The sequence below is a fragment of the Scyliorhinus torazame genome, chromosome 10 (genome assembly GCF_047496885.1).
Source record: "Scyliorhinus torazame isolate Kashiwa2021f chromosome 10, sScyTor2.1, whole genome shotgun sequence".
Classification (NCBI taxonomy): Eukaryota; Metazoa; Chordata; class Chondrichthyes; order Carcharhiniformes; family Scyliorhinidae; genus Scyliorhinus; species Scyliorhinus torazame.
In genome coordinates, this window is record NC_092716.1 from 44,194,613 (window position 1) to 44,216,672 (window position 22,060).

A 22,060-nucleotide genomic window follows, 5' to 3' on the forward strand; every position below is an offset into this window, starting at 1 on the left:
TGATGTGAACAGATGTCAAACATCTGTTCTCACTGCAGTTCAGTTAAACATTTGACTGGGGACAGACCAGAAGCAGTGAGTTCGAGATTTGCCTGTGAACAGGATAGGCAATGTCACTAGTGAGTTGAGACAGACAGGAGTTTGCAGTTGGGAAATGGAAGTCAAACCATGAAGGCAGTTTCTGAAGACTAGGGATCCTGCATGGTTCTGACAGGATTCAGGTCTATCTCTTAAAACATTCTGAAGGAACAGCTCTTAAGCACATGCCTGGGTCTGCTAACTGTATTTAAAAGTGGATTGAGTGCTCAGATAGTTTTGTTGTTTGAGTTGGAATAAAGATAGCAGTTAAGGGTTGTTGTGTCACTGTATTGATTAGCATTGTTTAAGGGGTAATTGTAAGCTATTTTCTTGTGTGATGTTTTTAAAAAATTTTTTAGAGTACCCAATTATTTTTTTTCCAATTGAGGGGCAATTTAGTGTGGCCAATCCACCTAACCTGCAAATCTTTGGGTTGTGGGGGTGAAACCCACGCAGAAACGGGGATAATGGGCAAACTCCACCTGGACAGTGACCCAGAGCCGGGATTCGAACCTGAGTCCTCAGCGCCGTAGGCAGCAGTGCTAACCACTGTGCCGTATGCGGTCCTCTCTTTCATGTGTGATGTTAAAGCTATTTTAATACTGTGTTTGTAATGAAGTTTGTTTCAATTTACCATCTCCCTATTTTGCGTGAAATCGCTCCTGGAGCGAGATATCCTTTCCCCTCAGTCTTACATAATTAAAATTAAATATTGCGTTTTCTGTCCAGTAACCTAGACACTGTTGGGGGCTGGTATTCAGCTTGTGTTCGCAGGCTGTTCAACTGCGGAAGGTCATTGCACCCAAGTCTAGTCCTGTTTTCACCCAGTGTTGGCTGGCAGTTTCCAGGGGAAACCACAATATTTTCTTCAGGAACAGGAATTATGGTTTAATTTATCTTCTTAGCCCAGAGGTGCTAATGCCTCTGTAGGCTAGAAATTGAAGCTGGGACACATTCTTTAGAGCTATTCATTCACCTCATGTTTAATGGAGCTATAAAGCCTTTTGTGAAAACAAATATTTGTGTTTCGAAAAACAAATGATTAAATGAAGCATGCATCTCCACAATGTTTGTGTATCTATGTTGAGGAAACTTTAAGTAATCACTAATATGATCTCATTTATTTTGCAGCGATGATTTTGAATCATTCATTTTCATTTTCTAAAATCACTGGGATAAATTATAACTCACTTCTGATTGTTATACCTTGTAGGTCTCGATAGCACCACGAACAAATGCTGCACTGGGATTTGCACAGATCCTACCACGAGAGCAGCATCTCTTCACCAAAGAACAGCTTTTTGAACGCATGTGTATGGCTCTAGGAGGTCGTGTTGCAGAAGCTGTCACCTTTAATAGAGTCACAACAGGTATACTTTGAACAATTCTTTTTTCTGATCTATTGGTCGGTATTTTGTTCCGTTTTAGCCTAAAGGATGACATTTTGTATAGCATTTATTCAGCATTAACCTGTTCCACCCCACTTTGGGTGGGCAAGGAGGGGGAGGGTGGGGGCAGAAAAGAACAAAGAACAAAGAAAAGTACAGCACAGGAACAGGCCCTTCGGCCCTCCAAGCCTGTGCTGACCATGCTGCCCATCTAAACTAAAATCTTTTGCACTTCCAGGGTCCGTATCCCTCTATTCCCATCCTATTCATGTATTTGTCAAGATGCCCCTTAAACGTCACTATCGTCCTCGTCCCTGCTTCCACCACCTCCTCTGGCAGCGAGTTCCAAGCACCCACTACCTGGTGTACATCTATTGTTACGATACCTTTATAGTTTTTCCATTCACACATCTGGGATGGGAGACTTATTTTCAGCCCTCTACTGAAGCCAATTAAACCTGCTGCTGGAAGACAGGAAACCAGGATGACTTTTCCTGCCTGCCCAATATGAAAACTATCACTCACTGCAATCTGTAACTCTCCTGTGATGTGTTTAATTTGAGATTCTATATACCATTGCCGCAGATATGGGGGCAGGATTCTCCGTTTGGGAGACTGTTTTCCTGCTGTAAGTGAATCGTTCCTGGTTTACGCTGACGCTAGGAGTGGAGCTCAGAAGTTATAAACTCTCCCGTGCCATGTTAATTGATGCGTGGCAAGGAGCAACCGTGATTCCGTTCATCGAGGTATGATTGACAGCTCCTGACCACAAAAAGCCTGCTCATCCTTCTTCAATCAAGTATGTTCTATGTAGCACTTTGAACTGAATTAGGCTGAACCAAGCACATGAGGATGTGGAGTTGACCCTGGCCTCTCTCCAAACCTCGTTTGTGAGTGTAGTGTAAGTTTACTGTCCCATTTCGCCCTTGCTCCGTTCAGTGGGAAGGGATCGGATCAGAGAATGTGGCCATATAACTCTGAGATAGACCTTCCCCGTCCAGCTGAGCCAAGAATAGAATCCTGTCCAGCAAGTTGGAAAGTGGAGCCAGAGGAAAGGAAGGGAAAGCCGTCATAATAACCTCTGACAATACTGGATAACTTGTACATGTGTGTACGAATGGAAGATTGTCCATCAATGAAGTGAATTTCCTCCCATATAGGAATTGGTAGAACCATTTAATTCCTAAAATGATTCTTGGGGTTTCTCTATTCAAGATCCTTGATGCAAGGCTATCAACGTCTCTTGACCTGTGGACATTATGTGGGAAACCACCACCCCATGCCAGTTGCAGGGGTAAACTTGGATCAAAATGTATCAGGACTTCTGACTTGAATAGTGCCTCTTTTGTTTGCACAAATGCTCTCCCACATTGATGCCCCATTTCCACCTTTTATTTTGACACTGTAGATTGTGAAAGGGTTTTAGAATAGTTGCCAGATTAGGGATCAAACCTTCAGTAATAATTCAATAAGCCTAAGAAAGATTGAAGTTGGTTGACATTTTGAGGCGCAGGTGACCCGGTAATGGTTTTGACTTTCAAAGGTGACTTATGCAGTCCCTTGGCGTTGATGATATCCAGTTGAAGATTGGAAAAATTCACATCTTAAATTCCAATCGCTGGAGTTTGGCATCCAGGTTGCGGAGACTTTCTTCCTCATTCTTCCCAGTAACCAGGATGTCATCCAGGTAACACTGAGGTCGATTTTACTGAAGTGTTGGTCTCCAGCCAACCCAGCAAATAGGTCATCAATCGGGCACGGGTACTGCTCTTCACACAGTAAGAAATTAATAGTGACTTTAAAATCCCACAAGTGCGTACATTTTTTCATCACCGGTATGATTGGTGTGGCCCAATTACTCACGTTAACGGGTCCAAGGACTCCAGTTCTGACTAGCTGTTCTCATTCTACCTCTACTTTTAGGTCTTATTGCGTACGGCACTGATCTCACCTGACTTTCTTCCTTGATCTTCAGCTTTACCGAGGTATCCTTTCTGCTTCCCAGCTCACCATTGAATACAAGTGAATGTTTCCTCAAGTTTTTGGGTAGGCCTAATTTGGAATCTGTCGTGAAATTTACCTCGGCCCAATTTAATCTGATATTTTCCACCCATGTTCTTCCTATTAGTGCAGGATAATTTCTTTTGACTATGTGCATGGACAAATCTGCCACATGTCTATTTAATTGCATTGTTATATCAATTCAGCTCCTCATGGAACCACTGCTCCAGTGTAGTTTTTTAACTATCTTCAAGGGTTGCAGAGCAATATGTTGGAGCTTTTCGTGATAAAGAGTCTCTGGCACCAGCGAGACGGCTGGCTAGTATCCACCTCCCATCTTCACCGGCTTACCGTCCAGTAATGGAGTGACCCAATATCAGTTTGTTGCACCAGCAATAGTTAGGACATTTGATGCAAGTTTGTCTTTGGATTGTGAATTGAGTTCCTTCTCGCATTGTTTTTGTAACACGTGGACACTTGTTCCATGATTCATTTTTCCATTTGTTTTATTCAGCTCTTGCTTCCTGCAACTTTTGCCTGAAGCTTATTTCTTTTTCCAACAAGTGCGTGCAATGTGGCACTTTCTGTCCCAATTTCTGCACGCGATGTCTGCACCAACAACCTGCTGCCGGATTTTGCAAGTACGAGTCCGTGTTTGCATTTGTGTCTCAGCTGACATGTTGTGAAATCTTGTGTTTGAACTCGACTGTTGAGCTACTTTGGTTGATAATTGCTAAAGCTGCCTCGGAGGTCAGGCTGCTTTTGGTTTTGAATAGCTTTGCTCCTTCAACCCCAGATGACTAATCTATCTCTGGTATTGTTTAACACATCCCTGAACTCGCAGTGTTCAGCCAGTCTTTTCAGGATAGCTACAAACTGTAATCAATTCGCCTTCTTGGTTGTGCTTATGAAACCTAAACCTTTCTGCAATGACTAAAGGTTTTGGTGAATAGTGGCCCTGCAAACTTTCAACTATTTCTTTGTATGTTTTGGTGCTTGGCCTTTCCAGCTGTACCAGACTCCTAAGGCGGTTAAATGTTTCCCCCAATTATGCTCAGGGATGTTGGGACGTTTGTATTTTCTGTTATCTTGTTAGCTTGAACAAAATAATCAAATCACTCCGTATTCTCATCAAACGGTTCCACAGCGCCAAAACCTCCGACCGTTTTTCCATGGAAGAACCTGTGTGTGTACAATGTGCTACAAAATTTTAGCGCTACATTGCTTCCTTTCTCCATTAAACAAGGATACATCCCCAGTTCTAAATTTGCTGTTGCAGGGTATTTGCTATTCACTGCCCGAAAAGAACTCGGCAGCTGAGTACTTGGCAGGTTTCCTTGGTTGTGCTCTTCCAGATTTTTTTTGGTTCCTCTGGTGGCTGCAACCGTTGTTTGGCTCCCCTGTCGCCAGCTTTCAGGTAGTGACGATTTGAATAATTTATTATTTCTTTGGGTGCCTACAAACGCTGTTCACTTACCTCGTCAGTTTTTATATGGTGAATTCCAGATTGAATCTGCAGGCCTTGGCGGTTCAACCAAAACGTGGAGCTTTATTGAGAAGATATTAGCTCCACAGTCTGCGATGTTGGACTGTCCAGTTGCCCATGCCAATGGCCGATGACATCAATGCAATCGTTCTCTTAAAGGCTGCTTGTGAGGAAACACTATGAATACACTTGTGTGCCATTAGACGTTGTAAGAGTAATTCATCCACTTATTCAATTTTAGGAATTGAACCCAACTAAGTTGAAAACAAAACAACATGAATATGAATTTTCCTCCTATGAGGAAAGATTAAATAAACTGGGTCATTATTCTCTGGATTTTAGAAGAATGAGAGGTGATCTCAGCTTGACCGGGTAGATGCATGATGGATGTTTGACTTGGCGCAATGGTCTAGAACCAAGGGACACAGTCTCTGAATATGGGGCTGGCCATTTAGGACTGAGATGAGGAATCAAGTGCTGAATCAAGAATCCTCTGCCCTAGTGGGCTGAGGAGGCTCAGTTATAAAGTATGTTGAAGACTGAGATCAATAGATTTCTATGTATTAACAACATCAAGGGATATGGCGATAGCACAGGAAAACAGTGTTGAAGTGGAAGGTCAGCCATAATCTCACTGAATCGTATAGTGGACTCAAAGGGCTGAATGGCTTTTGTAGACCACGAAGGAGCCCACACCGAGTTGTTAAAAAGGAAATAAAGATTTATTACAATAACAATTATTTACACAGCATGAAAGATCCCAGCTGGGTGTCTCCTGTCGGTAACCAACCTGGCCGACTTTATACAAAAGGTAACTATACATAGTTTAGAGTTCCCCACCCCCTTCAATGGGGAGCTCTTACTCGGCAAGGCTCATGGGGAGTTTAATCATTGTCACCTCGTAAGTTCCGTGCGGGTTATGACAATGGCCCACTCCTATTTCTTATGTTCTTAGAACCTGGTGTTGGAAGACTTCTTATTATGTTCTTCGAAGGAATAGTAAAAGAAACCTGTGCATTTGACCCATTGTACCATGTCACCAGTGTTGTAATGTTTTTGTTGGGAGAGCTTTTTGTGCTCCAAGCGTGGGAATATTTTAGAAATTGGTCATTGGAGAAACTCCTTGCATTTCTAGAGGTGACAGGATTTACTTTTATTTGTATCCATAAAAATTAGATGAATCTTCTTGGGAGCCAAATTCACGTACCTGTAGCATCATAGAATCCCTACAATGCAGGAGGCCCATCGGGTCTGCACCGACCCTTCGAATGAGCTGGATTGGTTTGGGGACCCGCCCTATCCCCATAACCCCGTAGTCTAACCCGCACATCTTTGGACTGTGGGGGGAAACCAGAACGTTCGGAGGAAATCCACGCAGACATGGGGAGAACATACAAACACCGCACAAACAGTGTCCCAAGGCCGGAATTGAACCTGGATTCCTGGCACTGAGACACAGCAGTGCTAACCACTGTGGCACTGGGTATCTCAGTTGTAATTCCTGGATTGAAATTATACAATTTTTAATATTCAGGCGCTCAGGATGACTTGCGAAAAGTTACAAGAGTGGCTTACTCCATGGTGAAATCCTATGGAATGGTTGAAACATTTGGACACATTTCGTTCCCTGATACAGAGGAAATGGGAGTAATTGGTCGACGACCATTCAGCCAAGGACTCCAGGAGCACATGGATCATGTAAGTTTTTACAGTGATATAGGATCACCAACATTTTTAAAAAGTATTTTCATTGAATTTTCAACATTTTATACAAATTGCAACAAAGCAATATATATTTTTAAAATGTAAAGTACTTTCTTTGTTTTCCAACTAAGGAGCAACTTACGCGGGCAATCCTCCTACCTGCACATCTTTGGGTTGTGGAGGTGAGACCCATTCAGACACATGGAGAATGTGCAAACTCCACACGGACGGTGACATGGGGGAAACAAAACAATAATAATACGTGTGTCAACACCCAAAAAGCCAAACTCCTATCAACGTCTATAACAACTCTTTCCCCCCCCCGTTCACCTTGCGGAGTGACTCACTCCACACCACCTTCTCCAAAATGAGTCCCAGCCCCTCCTCACATCTGGCCTTCACCTCCTCAAACAAAACCTGCTCTCCCCCATAATCCGCCTGTGTCCAACCCCACACAGAAGAGTATCGTTTCCAGCAAAATGGATGGCAGCGCCTCTGGGAATGTCAAAAAAGCCTACCGAACCCAATCACGAAAGTGCCTGAACATATCCAGTCTCCCCAAGTCTTACTTTCTCTTTCAACTCCTTCCAGTTTGCAAACTGACCCTCCAAATAAAAGTCCTACACCCTCTCCAACCCCATGCCTTTGCACCCCCCAAATGTGACTTCCAATTTCGCCGGTGAACAGATAGTTCCTAAAGATAGGGGCCCACCTTGATACTACCCACAGCTTAAGGTTTTAGCGGAGTTGTCGCCATATCTGTAATATATTGGTCACAAACGGATTCGAAGAATATTTTGCTGGGCAAACGGCAGAGATGACATTACCAGTGCCTCCAAGCTTGACCCCTGGCAGACCCCGACTCCATCCGCACCCAAGTGATTTCCTGGTCCCCAAACCAATCCAGCACATTCTCCACATTGACCGACCAATAATAAAACACCAACTTCAGGAGCGCCTGCCTCCCCCTCTGCAAAACCCCCCTCCGAATCCAAGGAGTTCTCTCCGCCCATATGTACCCTGTTATGAGCCACTCCAACCACCGCAAAATACCTTAGGCAGGAAGACTGGGAGGCATTGAAAGAAAAACACACACCTTGAGAAAATCCAGCTCGCCTTCGAGGGGGGTCAATGTTAGGGTTCGCCAGGAAGTGGCAGCCGTTTGTCGACTTCTTTAGGGAAAATTAACCGTCAGCAGAAGGGGGGGGGGGGGGGGCTGTGGGGGTAGTTTAGTGTAGAGTAGGAGGCTAGAAAAGGTGGGACCTGTGAGAGAGGAAGACGGCTTTTGTACTATGTTTATAATTGTACTTACACTGTTTCTTCTTTTACTGTTATAAAACCATAAATACCTCAATAAAATGTTTATAAAAAAAAAAGAAAAAAACACATCGTGGCAAGATACTCATCTTAATAGCCTGAACCCGGCTTGCCAGCAACAATGGAAGGCTGTCCCATCTCGGCAAATCTGCCCTAACCCTACCGCCAGCTAGTGAAATTCTATTTGCAAAGCCGTGCCCAATCCCATGCCACCTGGACCCCCAGATAGCAGAAACTAGTTTCAGCTAAACCCGCAGATGAAACGGCAGCCCCCCCCCCCCCCCGGACCCAACCACAAAATTCTCTTCTCAACATTTAGTTTATATCCCGACAAGGAACCGAACCTCTTCAGTATCCCCCATCACTGTCACTGGGTCTCTTACATAGAGGAGAACAAAAGATTGTCGGCATACAAAGACACCCTGTACTACACTATCTTCTACACCCCCACACATGCAATCCCTCTCCACTTGTCCGAAGCTGTCAGGGTAATTGCCAATGGCTCGATCACCAGTGTGAACAACAACGGAGACATGGGTCACCCCTATCTCATTCCCCTATGCAGCCTAAAGGACCCTGAACTCATGCTGTTAGTTCGCACACTCGCAGACAGTGCCTCATATAGCAGTTGCACCCACAAAATAAACCCAGGACCGATACCAAACTTCTCCAGAACCGCGAACAGGTAGCTCCATTCAACCCTATTGAACACCTTTCTGCATCCAAAGATATGATTATATCCAGTTCCATCCCTACCACAACGTTAAGGATACCAGCTTCCTACCCTTCACAACGCCTGTCTGATCTTCCCCCACAACCTTCAGGATACAGGGCGCCAACCATCTTAGGCAAAGGTTTCATATCCAAGTTGAGTAGAGAAATCGGCCCGGACGACCCACACTCTGTGGGGTCCTTGTATTTTTCCAAAAGAAGAGAAATGGACGCCAGTTCCAATGTCTCCGGGTGCAACCCCGTGCCAATGAGCCATTGCACATCCCCAGCACCAATGAGGCCAACAGATCCGCAAATGTCTTGTCGAATTCTACCAGGAACCCATCTGGCCCCGGCGCCTTCCTCATCTGCATCTTCCCCAAGGCCGTACGAACCTCCTCCAACACAAACTACACCTCAAACCCCCCCCCCCCCCCCCACCACAGTTCTTTCCCACCTGGCGGAACTCCAACCCCTCTAATAACTCTGCCACTCCTTGCTCGTCCTCTGGTGGCTCTGACTTATAAAGCCCCTCATAGAAGGCCGTGAACATCCCAATGACCTTTTCTTATGCGGACACCAATCCACCACCCCCAGCTCCTGCACCTGCACAATCCCTAGCAGCTTCTTGCCGCCTTAGCTGATGAGCAAAAAGCATACTTTGGATTGTATATGTATTTCCAGAATTTCAATCCTTTTGGTCGGAACAGGATTCTGGTTTGATTTGCCATTCAGCCAGCCGTCACTCATCCCACCAGAAGGGTGTGCACTGCCACTCTGCTGCTGGCAGGTGCTCAAGATGGTTTGACTCCAAGCCCTCCCTGACCTGCCCCCCCCCCCCCCCCCCCCCCGTTCCGAGATGAGGCGAGGTCAGTTGAGCTCTGCTGTACTATTTTTGGTAGCTGAACAAGCTGACTGGAAAGGCAAAATCTACCACGATTCCTGTCCACGGCTGTTTTTTTCCCATTTGCATTGATCGTCAGCTCAAATTTCTTTCTGGTCATCACTGATGTTGAGCGGTTTTATGTCTCTTTTAGCAGAATACTTGAAACTGAGCTTCGGGCACGAGCTGATCTCTTAGCACAGGCTACCTCCCTGTGTAATATATCCTTGGAAATATTGCCGTCGTCCATCCTGTGCACATGCCAGCAAAGACCTCTTTGCTTTACTAGTGTTAACTTAGTGCTTAGTTTGCCCTAGAAAGGAGTTTGCCTGTCCATATGTTGCCAAGGATGCATCGCAGATACCGAAGATGGAAGTTATTGAACCTTTTTGCAGGTGGAAGTTGTCTAAAACGTCACTGCCATTCAGCAATGTGCTGTGGATTTTAGGCCTTGTAGATAAGCATCTTGGAACTGTAGCTCAGTTTGTTTCTCCATGCCTGTTTTGTTAGTCAGTTGCTAATGGTGGCGGTCCTTCTAATGCACGTGCTCAGTTCTTCAAGAGGCAGGTTGTCTGTCAGCGTAGACTCAAGTTAGCTTTGCTGAGTCCTTCCAGTGATGTGCTGTTGAGTCTGATCACCAGCAGAGGCACAGTAGCTTGTCCCAGAACTACAGGTTCCCTGACACAATTGATGAGGGAGAAATTGACACAGGCATTGGACAGATGGTCCACCAGCATTTGGAGCTGGTTTTGTATCTGGGCAAAATCATCGACGTGCTGAAGTTCTGTGATCAGGACAAGCTACTTTTTTATTTTGCCTTTCGGTCTTGATAGGTTGAGAAGTTTCCCATCTGATCATTCGGTGATAATAATAATGAGAAGCAATTCAGAGAAGGTTCATTTGACTTATTCCTGTGATGAAGGGGTTATCTTGTGAGGAAACGTTGGCTCTATACCCATTGGAGTTTAGAAAAGCGAGAGGCGATCTTATTGAAATATAAGTCCCCTGCTGGGACTTGATGGTGAATGCTGAGAGGAGGTTTCCCCTTGTGGAGGAGCCTAAAACTGGGAGACACAGCTTAAAAAATAGGGGTCTCCTCTTTAAGACTGAGATGAGGAGAATTGTTTTCTCTGAGTGCCATTAGTCTATGGAATTCTCTTCCCCAGGAAGTGCCCCCCCCCCCCCCCCCCCCACACACTTCTTCCAGGGTCACTGAATATGTTCAAGGCTGCATTAGATAGATTTTTGATCAGCAAGGGAGTCGAAGGTTATGGGGGCAGACAGGCAACTGGAGTTAAGGCCATAATCCGATCAGCCATGGCGGAGCAGATTCAAGGGGCCGAATAGCCTACTCCTGCTCCTAACTGTTGTGTTATGGCAGGGAGGGCATGGGGTAGAGAAAAATATACAAAACCGAGTCGGGGCTAAGTTGCAACCTTTTTTCACCCAATCTTGATCTGAAAACTGTCAAGAGGTGAAACCTCTGAACTGAATGGTGCCATGTATGTTTTCATGTAAGGACCACGTGATGCTGTGAAACTTGGGTGGACAGCCAATTTTCTCTTGTATCCAGTGGAGGCCTATCCTGCTCCGTGTCAAATACCCACCTCCGTAATCTCTCCCAGCCCCATAATCCTCTGAAATTATCTTCACTCATCTAATTTGGCCTCTAGAATATCTCAATTTTTAATGCCGCACCATTGGTTTCCCTGCCTGCAACTGCCTAAGCTCTAGAATTCCCTTCCTAAAGCTCTCAATCCCTATCCGTCTCTTTCTTCATTCAAGATGCTCCTTAAAGTCTACCTATTTGGCCAAGCGTTTAGCCGAATGTTGCCTTGTAAGCTTTAGTGTCACATTTTGCTTTATAATGCCTTTATGAAGTGGGAATGAGGAGTGTGTGTGATGCAATTTGTAAATTTCAGTATTGATAATGGTTGTTGATACTCCTATTTTAGACTTTTAAGCTGATCTCACTAATAACACTATGGTAAACTAACAAAAAAGGTGAGTTGAGTCGGTGTTTCATTGTGAAATTATTTTATATCGTTATCATAAGTTCAATTGAATGAATATTCCCAATAATTGTCTTTAGTAACGCATGCAGTCTTTCACTGATTTTCTTAATTCCACAGGAAGTCAATATATTGGTGGCTAGTGCTTACAGGCACACAGAGAAGCTCTTACTGGATAACCGGGATAAACTCCTTGCAGTAAGTTACATATTCCTCATTTGAACAAAGAGGAAGGAATATTTCTCTCCTGTTTCAGTCGCACATACTCTCTCGTGCTTGCTCACTATCTCAGATGCACGTGCACCCGGATGCTTACATTCTCGCACGCCTGGTTGTATGCGCTCCAGCTCTCGGGTTTGTTCCCACGTTTGCGGCCGCTCTCAGGTTTGCTCCCATGTTTGGGTCCGCTCTCAGGTTTGCTCCCACGTTTGCGTCCGCTCTATGGTTTGCTCCCGAGTTTGCACCCGCTCTCGGGTTTGGTCCCGCGTTTGCGTCCGCTCTCGGGTTTGCTCCCAAGTTTGCGCCCGCTCTCGGGTTTGCTCCCGAGTTTGGGTCCGCTCTCGGGTTTGGTCCCGCGTTTGCGTCCGCTCTCGGGTTTGCTCCCGAGTTTGCGCCCGCTCTCGGGTTTGCTCCCGAGTTTGGGTCCGCTCTATGGTTTGCTCCCGAGTTTGCACCCGCTCTCGGGTTTGGTCCCGCGTTTGCGTCCGCTCTCGGGTTTGGTCCCGCGTTTGCGTCCGCTCTCGGGTTTGCTCCCACGTTTGCGTCCGCTCTATGGTTTGCTCCCGTGTTTGCGTCCGCTCTCGGGTTTGGTCCCGCGTTTGCGTCCGCTCTTGGGTTTGCTCCCAAGTTTGCGTCCGCTCTATGGTTTGCTCCCACGTTTGGGTCCGCTCTATGGTTTGCTCCCGAGTTTGCACCCGCTCTCGGGTTTGGTCCCGCGTTTGCGTCCGCTCTCGGGTTTGCTCCCGAGTTTGCGTCCGCTCTCGGGTTTGCTCCCGAGTTTGCGTCCGCTCTCGGGTTTGCTCCCGAGTTTGCGGCCACTCTCGGGTTTGCTCCCGCGATTGTGTCCGCTCTCTGGTCTGCTTACATGCTCTGGTTTGCAATATTTTGCTTTTCCTAATCCAAAAAGGCCAAATTAGATAATGTATTAAAGTTATTCATCACTTTTTTGTATTTGTTCATGAGATATGGGTTTCATGTTAATTGTAGTACTAGCTGGCATGTTGATGTTTGTGTAATGAATATTGAGCTACATATTTGGTAGAACTACAAGTCTTAATTACTTTGAACTATTCTATGCTTTTTTGCAATGATTGGTAGTCCATATACTTAAACGATCTTCACCAGTGTTCAGTGATTCTCTTTCTTACAAAAAACGAAACTGCAAATCCCAGGAGGTTACTCTTTCTGAATACTTAAAATCAAGGAATAATAATTCTAAGTATATTCTAAATTCCACTTGCTGTTCCTGTAGAGTAATGCTTAGAATAAAAACTTAGTTATCGTGCACATCTGGCCATCACCGAGAATAGTGAATATTCTTTATAGTTACAAAACACAGTAGTATACTTTTCAAAAACCTCTCAAATTACATTTCTAAAAGCGTTATGTACAGAAAACACTCGGGTGCAATAGGGTGTGGGTGGGTGCTGTAAAACGAGAGTTCAGATAAAATAAGACCTTAGATAAATGCTGTGGGGAGTGGAGAATTGAAATCAATATGATACTTTCTACAAGATATTTTCTTAATTATCTGTTGTATTTACCCAGGTGCAGCTTTTGAAGTCCTTTTAGATCTGAGAAGAGAGAACACCTGGGTCTAATATGCAGCTTCAAAAGCTACACCTGCTGGAAGTAAAATTTGGCGCATTTTAAATATTGGAAAAAAATATATTGAATTTTATTTATTTTCCCTCAAATGCATACTGGGTTGATGGTGGGGTGGGGTTTGTGGTTTATCCCACACAAGCACCTATTATTGGATTGCCAAAAATGTCAATTAAAAAAGCAGATCATAAACTGTATAACACAGGCTATTTTGGGTCGTGCCAGCAGCTGCTTACACCTCAAAGTGTGGTTATCTGTCATTAGGTCTTTTTCAGGCAGATCCAAGTGACAAACCTTACTGAAACTCAAGCTACATCCACAGTTTTTGATGCAGTGGTGAAACTAAGCAGACAGCTACACATTTCAGCCCCATTCAACTCTCCAAGGCTCAAAAAGGCAAAAATCTTCCACCTCGAATGGAGCTATCCATCTCACAAAGCTTGCCTGTAGCAAGGGATATTTTTCACATTGAGAAATATTCGCAACATACATGCTCAGAATTTATCACCCGATTACGAACAGCAAATGCTTGTTGGGAAGACAAGAGAGTCTGCCTGCAAATAGCTGCTTCCTGGCCATTTCTTTGGAGATTCACCTCTGAGAAAGAATGTGTGGCTAGAGATTTGAACTCCAGTCCAGAGCTGGCAGTACTTAAACAAGAATGCTAAGTTTGAATTTCTGAAGCTGTCAAAATTCTAGTTAAAATTTATCAAACCAGAAACACCAGCAATTGCATATAGCAGGAAAATCATAAATGTGTGAATGCACCCACTAATAATAATAACCTTTCTTAGTATCACAAGTAGGCTTACATTAACACTGCAGTGAAGTTACTGTGAAAACCCCCTAGTCCTTGTTTCACCCAATCTTGATCCGAAAACTGTCAAGAGGTGAAACCTCTGAACTGAAGGTCCCTAGGGGGACAGTTCTGAGAGGAGAGTGTTCTTCTTGTCCATCCACATTATACCCTCCATAAACTTGAGTTCATCTAAAACTCTGCTCCCTGTGTCTTTGCTTGCAGCAAGTCCCATTTAACCAATGTTCTCTGACCTATTTTAAAATTCTCATTCTTGTTTTCAAATCCTCCCCCCATGGCGTCGACCTGTAATCTCCTTAAAACCTGCAAGCCTCTAACGTATTTGTGGTCATCTAATTTGAATTTCTTGAGCATTTTAATTGCTGCATCTTGGGTGGCTGCACCCTCAGTTGCCTCAATCTGCAGCGGTGAGATTCCCTCCTTAAGCCTCCTCCACATCTCAATCTGTTTTCCCTCATTCAAGACGCTTTTTAAACCTCTTAGACCAAGATTTGATTCCCCTGCCCTAGTATTGCCTCAGGTGGTTTGGTGTCAAATTTTGCTTTAACATTCCGGTGAAGCATCTTGGAATATTTTATTAGACAGTATATTTTGATAATATATATTAGACAGTCTAATAAAGATTATTAGATTATTATAAATACAAGTTGTTGTGGGTATGGTTGTAGTGGTAGTAGAGTTACGGCAATAGTAGATGAAGTTGGAGTATGAATGAAGCCAGCAATGTGCAAGTAGTCCTATATTGGTGCATAACACCTTGTTAAAAGCTGGGCTGGTTACATCAAAGTAATTAATAACAATAAATACAGAAAATAATGGATAAACTCAGCAGGTCTGGCAGCATCTGTGGAGAGAGAATCAGAGTTCATGTTTCGGGTCCATATGACTCTTCAGAGCTCTAGAAAATGGTACGGGTGGATTTATGCCAATAAATTCAACAGCTATTACTTATGTATGGATCCAGATAGAGAACGTCACTAGACTATTTGACTCCAGTGGTATTACCGCCTAGCTCAACCCTGTCTTTATCTAATGTCCTCCTGTGACATTCAGCTGATGAGAACTCTGAAATCAACCAAAAATACTGATGTGATTATCGTTATCCCAATTGAGTTCAGCTACATTACCAGTTCTGTATGACTCTACCTGCCACTCAGATGCACAAATCTTTGTTGTTGTAGGTGAAATTCATGCCCTACCACCTAGAAGGAAAGGGGTAGCATCTGTAAATTCCCTCCAAGCCACATACCACCTTGATTTGGAACTATTATGACCGTTCCTTTTCTGTTGCTGGATTAAAATCCTGGAGCTCCTACCTGAAAAGCACTTTTGCACTTTATACACCACATGAATTTCAGCACTTCATGTTGGAGGGTCACCAGCACCACCACAAGGGCAATTAGAGATGGCAAAAAATTGGGCCTTGCCAGCAACACTCCAAGGACGAATAAACAAAAAAATGCTGGTAAAGTCGTTGAGCCACTTTGGGAGCTCTAATATGTTCACTCGCTTAATCGCCCTTGCATGAGAATGGCGTGCTGTGGTCAGTTTTTACTGTTCCGAAAGAAACTTGTCGAATTCAAACTTATATCTTGGTGTGCTGCTTGAAATTCTACCAGTAAAATTGCATATTATGTGTAATTTAATCTTAGCTTTTGAACCTAGGCATGATATTTGAATTGTGACTTTTCTAAAACAAAAAATCTTCCAGTTCAAATTCTCTAATTTTTAATTTTAGCTTGCAAATGCACTCATGGAGAAAGAAGTTCTAAATTATGATGACATTGAAATGCTTATCGGTGCTCCACCCTTTGGCCCAAAGAAAATGATACCACCCCAGAGCTGGATTGAAGCTGAGAAAGACAAACAAGATACAGGGGAGGATGGACCTCCAGCAAGGCATGTACAAGATGATGAACAAACCCTGAATCCAGTTTAAGCTGGCTACCTAGCAATACTAAGTGGCGAATGCTGTAACCTTGTAAAATGAAGGAAGGACAGTTAAGAATGTTGGTCGAGCTGGGATTACAAGAACCAAGGGACAATTGATTGAATTATAATTTGATTGATGTTAGCTACGGATGGACACCTCAGTTTAATCTAATGAAATAGAAAAATGCTGTGTACCATTTTGGATAGGCACGGTGTGTAATTAATGTTGATTTACAGAAAGTATCTCCCATGCTCTAATGCAATAGATTGTGTTTTTCTTAAAACTGGATTTCTGTTTATCAAAGTATTTTATTATGCAGCAACAGAATTTCCTAGCTAAAAATAGTACTGTGGCACAATATTGAAGAATCTATTCCAACTAAACATTTTAGCTGCACTGTTCTATTATATGATATTCATGAATAAATTCAAGCTTGGGGTATTGAAGGCTGATTATGTAAGAATTTATTTGGTCTTATGCTTTGAAGAGAATCTTGAAAGCAAAACTTTTGTTTTTCTTCCCATCCTTTAAATGCTGACTCATGCTGAGGTATCATTCCACAAATATCTGTAGTTCCTTTTAGCTGCCTTGTTTAATAATGGCCAACAAGGCTCATTGGATAACTGTCCAAAGTGGGAAACCTGTCCAAATTCCTTTCAACTCGGATGCACTGATGCCAACTTCAGTGTTGTCCTGACTGAAATAGTCCCGTTCTGTTTGAGATTAGAGGTCAAGTTGAGGAACTCGCAGATCTTAACATATTGATCAGTGGACTTATTGGCCAGACCCATTGGGGACCTGAGAATGTAATATTAAAGGATGCTGAGCCTGTAATATCCTGGAAAGCACTTTTAGATGAACTGTTTCCAATGGTGTATGCAGATGAAATATTTATCCTTTTATAAATGAATGTTCTACAAACTGATATTTAAAAATCTTGATTTTCTCACAATTCGAGTGCAACAACTTGAAATATTGCTGTCAGTTTTATTTCTATATTCGATCTTGCCTTATCCAAAATCTTTAGGTTCACTTTTTAGTTTCTGGATAGAGGTTAGGAAAAGGGAATTTTGGTTGTTCTTGTCTATCTTTTTGTTTTCCACTCTTTTTTGTATCTGGAACTGCTTAGCCCAAAATTTGTAATCTCTCTGCAATCCTGTTTCGGCAACTAGCTGAATACATATTGAAAACATAAAACCCTGTTCTGTATGTTTCACTGCCATGTCACATTGTGCATTAAACCCACAGGAGAATCAGTCGTGTAGTTCAGTAAATGAGCTTCTTATGATCTAAAATTTGGAGATCATTGCATTTCATATAAGAGGCAATTGCAGCAGATGTTGCTGATCTATTTTAAGTGCCTTTTCAGTAATGTTTTTGTTTTCTTTCATTCAGGAACAAGTTTTCCATACATTTATTTTGGACTAGGCCGTGGATTTGTATGTTAGTTACTCCATCAGTAAATGAATGTTGAATAAAGTTACATTGGGAACCACCTGTTATGATTTTTTTTTTAAAAACTCTGGTTTAGTTTTTAAATACATTTACCTGGAAATTGTATGCAGATGTATTATTGTGAATATTTGTACAGTATGATAAACCATTTAAAATCTGTCATGTAAAATACGTGCTTCCATTTCTTCTAATTGTGCATTGACGGTTGTTAAATTATCTAAGACTGGATTCCCATGTTTACTAAAATATTGTTCAAAACACATGATTCATATATTGGATAACTGTAATGCCCTTAAATAAATTATTTTCTCAACAGAGTACTGCAAAGGCTTAAATCATTCAGTTGTTTAAAACAATCTACGATATATTAAATTACTGCCGTATTGTGCTTTCTGTTTAAATAACTGTTGTGTGATAACCCTCGATTACTATCACACATATTGACAAGAAATTACTTTCTTCAGATGGCATTAAACTGAGATCCTATCTATGCCCTAAGGTAGACTTAAAACTCCCCATAGTACTATTTGAAAAAGAATAAAGCAGTTCTCGGCTAAAATCACAACAACAAATTACCTGGTTATTTATCTCATTGCTGTTTTTTTGAACCTTGCTGTGCAATAGCAAACTGCTGTGTTTCCCTGTAGTCTAAAGATGTGCAGGTTAGGTGGATTGGGCATGGTAAATTTTCTCCTAGCACTGTAGGGATTCTATGATTCTAACTGCAACAGTGACTACACTTCAAAATACTCAATTGACTATAAATTAATTTAGAAGGGCGGCATGTGGCACACTGGATAGCGCTGGAACTGCGGTGCTGAAGACCTGGGTTCGAATCCTGGCTCTGGGTCATGGTCCATGTGGAGTTTGCACATTCTCCTCATGTCTGTGTGGATTTCACCCCCACAAACCAAAGATGTGCAGGTTAGGTGGATTGGCCATGCTAAATTGCCCCTTAATTGGAAAAAAATAATAATTGGGTACTCTAAATTTATAAAAACTTTAAAAAAAAATTATTTTAGGCTGTGAAAGCTATTAATATAAATAATTGTATGTTTATTCGCTATCTCACAGTTGCAAAATACGTTGGGATTTATACAATGTCCTGTAAATGTGTGTAAAATATCTTGTCCCGGGTGGGAATTCGCCAAACATACCAGGTTCCTAAGTTCAGTCACAGCCTGGACTAAGTTCACTCGCAGATCAGGCAGCATTTGTGCAGGCAGGATTGAAGTTTTCAGTTTTTAAAAGGTTAAAGACTTGAAATATTTAACCCTGTATTCCTCTTTCCAAAAAAACTCCGTTCTATTTTCAGGAAAAAAAATTTATTCTGATTTTCAGTATGAAGTTTTGCATCTTGCACAACTAACCTCCCTGGGATATGAAAGGGAACTCCTATTTGCTCTTTAGTTCCTGAAAATAAAAGGGTCTGTGACTGAGGAACAAGCAGCAGAATTCATAGAATCCCTAGTGCAGGAGGCCATTGGCCTACCAAGTCTGCACCGATCCTCCGAATCAGCAGCCTATCCTTGCCCACTTCCTTGCCCAAACCCTGTAACCCCGCACAATGATCATAGAATTTACAGTGCAGAAGTAGGCCTTTTGGCCCCTTGCGTCTGCACCAGCCCTTAGAAAGAGCACCCTACTTAAGCCCACGCCTCCAGTCTAGTACCTCCACCTAACCTTTTGGAAATTTAGGGGCAATTTATCATAGCTAATCCACCTAACCTGCACATCGTTGGACTGTGGGAAGAAACCGGGACACTGGAGTAAACCCACGCAGACACGGGGACAAAGTGTAAACTCCACACAGTCACCTGAAGCCGGAATTGAACCCGGGTCCCTGGAGCTCTGATGCAGCAGTGTTAACCATCTGCCGCCCAGTCATGGCCAATCCACCTAACCTGCACATCATTAGACATTTAAGGCGCAATTTAGCATAGCAATCTACCTAACATATTGTTTATGGAGGGTTGAATTTGATAAGATCATGGCTCATGTGGTTGTGGTCTCTACTCCACTTTCCTGTCTGCTCCCATTACCCTCAACTCCCTTGTCTATCAAAAATCTATCTAACTCAGCTTTGAATAAATTAAATGGCCCAGCCTCCATTGCTTTCTGGGGAACAGAATTGCACAGACTAACGGCCATCTGAGAGAAAATATTTCTTCTCATCTTCATCTGAAAAATCAGACCCATTATTCTTAAACTGTTGTCAGTAGTTCTCGTCTCCCCACAAAAGGAAACATTCTCTTGGCATCCATCCTATCAAGTTCCCTCAGGACCTTGCATGTTTCAATAAGATCATCTCTCAGTCTTCTAAACTTGTGAGAAAGTGGGAAATCAACCAAGAGTATAATGGAATATTCAAGTCTAGAGGTAACAAAAGAATTAATGAGAGCTTCAGCAGCTTTGGATTGAGGCAGGGACAGAGTTGGGCACTGTTACTGAGGTAGAAATAGCCAGTTATAGTGACGAACTGGATATGTGATTGGCATTACGGGCAGGAACCTCGGGCAATGGTGGCTTTGGTCTTCCCAGTATTTAGTTGGAGAAAATCTTTGTTCATCCAGGAGTGAATGTTGGACAAACAGTCTGAAGTATTGACAAGAGATGGTGAGGTTTAGAATTGAGTGCCATCAGCTATTCTGCCATAAACTACCACTGGATAGATGTAGGCTTTTCTACCTTGCATTTCAAAAGTAATTCATTGTAAAGGGACTATATAAATAAAAATAAAAACACTGAAATTACTAGTAATAAGTACTATTAGGCTATGTCCTACTCTCACTTGACACAACTAAGGAATTAATTGAATAAATAAATTCACTTTAACCCCAAGAAGATAGTCAACTATTTTATTAAGATGTCTTTCTATTTACCTATTTTCGACCCTTGAGGCATGCTTTCAAATGTCACACAGCAGTTTTGTGTACTGGAATTGTACACTGGCTTTTACAGTCAAGATCAAAACGATCTAGATGATCACCCATGTCCCACATGTGAAAGGGATGTACCTTCTGGAATTACAGTTCAATTGCCATTTCATTGCTAACCATTATTTTCTCCACAACTATCTCCACACTTCTAGGTGCAATATGGTATGCTACATGTCTTTCGACATGAAACCTTGTGAACAAGTTACTTCAACGGAAAAAGTAATAGAGCTACTGGGCGAGATTCTCCACTCCCGCGCCGGTTGGGAGAATCGCCTGGGCCGCCAAAATTTCCCCGGCCGCCTGTCCGACACCCTCCCGCGATTCTCCCAAGCGGCGGTAACGGCCCCGTCGAGTTCCGCAGGCCGGAGAATCGCAGGAGACACCCAAAATGGCGATTCTCCGGCACCCCCGCTATTCTCAGGCCCGGATGGGCCGAGCGGCCAGGCCAAAATGGCGGGTTCCCCCCGGCGCTGTCCGCACCTGGTCGCTGCCGTCGGGAACAGCGCGGGAACGCTGGGGGGGTCGGCCTGCGGGGGGGGGGGGGGGGGGGATCCTGCACCGGGGGGGTACCTCAAATGTGGCATAGCCCGCGATCGGTGCCCACTGATCGTCGGGCCATCCTCTCTGAAGGAGGACCTCCTTCCTTCCGCGGCCCCGCAAGATCCGTCCGCCATCTTCTTGCGGGGCGGACTCCGAGAGGGCGGCAACCACGCATGCGCAGGTGACGCCAGTTATGCGGCGCCGCCTTTACGCGGCAACAAGGCCTGGCGCGTGTAGATGACGCGGCCCCAATCCTAGCCCATTTTCGGGGCCTGAATCGGTCGGGATAGGGGCCGTTTCGCGCCGTTGTGAACCTCGTCGGCGTTCACGACGGTGTGGGCACTTCTGCGCAGGAGTGGAGAATCCCGCCCTTTATGTTTACCCAAACCATGTAGCAACAAATTTTGGTGGTGTTCACTATATCCGTGGTGGGCAACCATTGTTCGGCCTGTGGGATCTTGTCCATGGTGCAGATGGGCAGGGGAATTGCACCAAGACTAAATTCATTCCGGGTCTGGGATCACACTGCTAAGAGGTGATGCCAGAATGTGCTGCTACATTTCCCACCAGGATCGCCCTTTTACAGTTGAGGCCAGGATCACGATGCTGCAGTTCCCGCCCTTCAAACAGCATGTCCAGCGCTTCCGGGTACTCGAGCACAGAGACCATGGTGTTCAGTGTTCGGGCCCAAGTGGGAGGTTGGCCTTCTTTACTGATATTTTTGCCTGTTATCTGCTTTGTTCCTGCCTAATGGATCGTTGTGTGTCGAAGTGGCGTGATGAGGTGGAAGAATCAAGTGAAAATCAAAATGCAGAGGAAGTAGTAGCCAAAAAGAAAAATGGGTGATGAGGACAGAATGGTAAAAGCGTTGAGAGGTTGATTATTTTGTTACTCAAAGGGAGACCATTGTGCTCAATTTGCAATGAGCTGATTATTAACAGACACTATGAAACAGGGCAAAATCTTCAGGTT

The 22,060-nt window shown here is 43.6% G+C and overlaps 1 protein-coding gene across 1 annotated transcript in view; it reads left to right on the forward strand.

Annotated features, from left to right (window-relative positions):
* The window catches only part of spg7 (SPG7 matrix AAA peptidase subunit, paraplegin), a 110,329-nt gene extending 92,403 nt beyond the window's left edge, over nucleotides 1-17,926 (forward strand). The window contains exons 14-17 of the mRNA XM_072518050.1: nucleotides 1,292-1,448; nucleotides 6,488-6,651; nucleotides 11,701-11,778; nucleotides 15,960-17,926. Coding sequence (XP_072374151.1) covers nucleotides 1,292-1,448; nucleotides 6,488-6,651; nucleotides 11,701-11,778; nucleotides 15,960-16,160 — 600 coding nt within the window. The 3' untranslated portion in view covers nucleotides 16,161-17,926. The remainder of the gene's footprint in view (nucleotides 1-1,291; nucleotides 1,449-6,487; nucleotides 6,652-11,700; nucleotides 11,779-15,959) is intronic.
* Nucleotides 17,927-22,060: the final 4,134 nt, after the last annotated feature.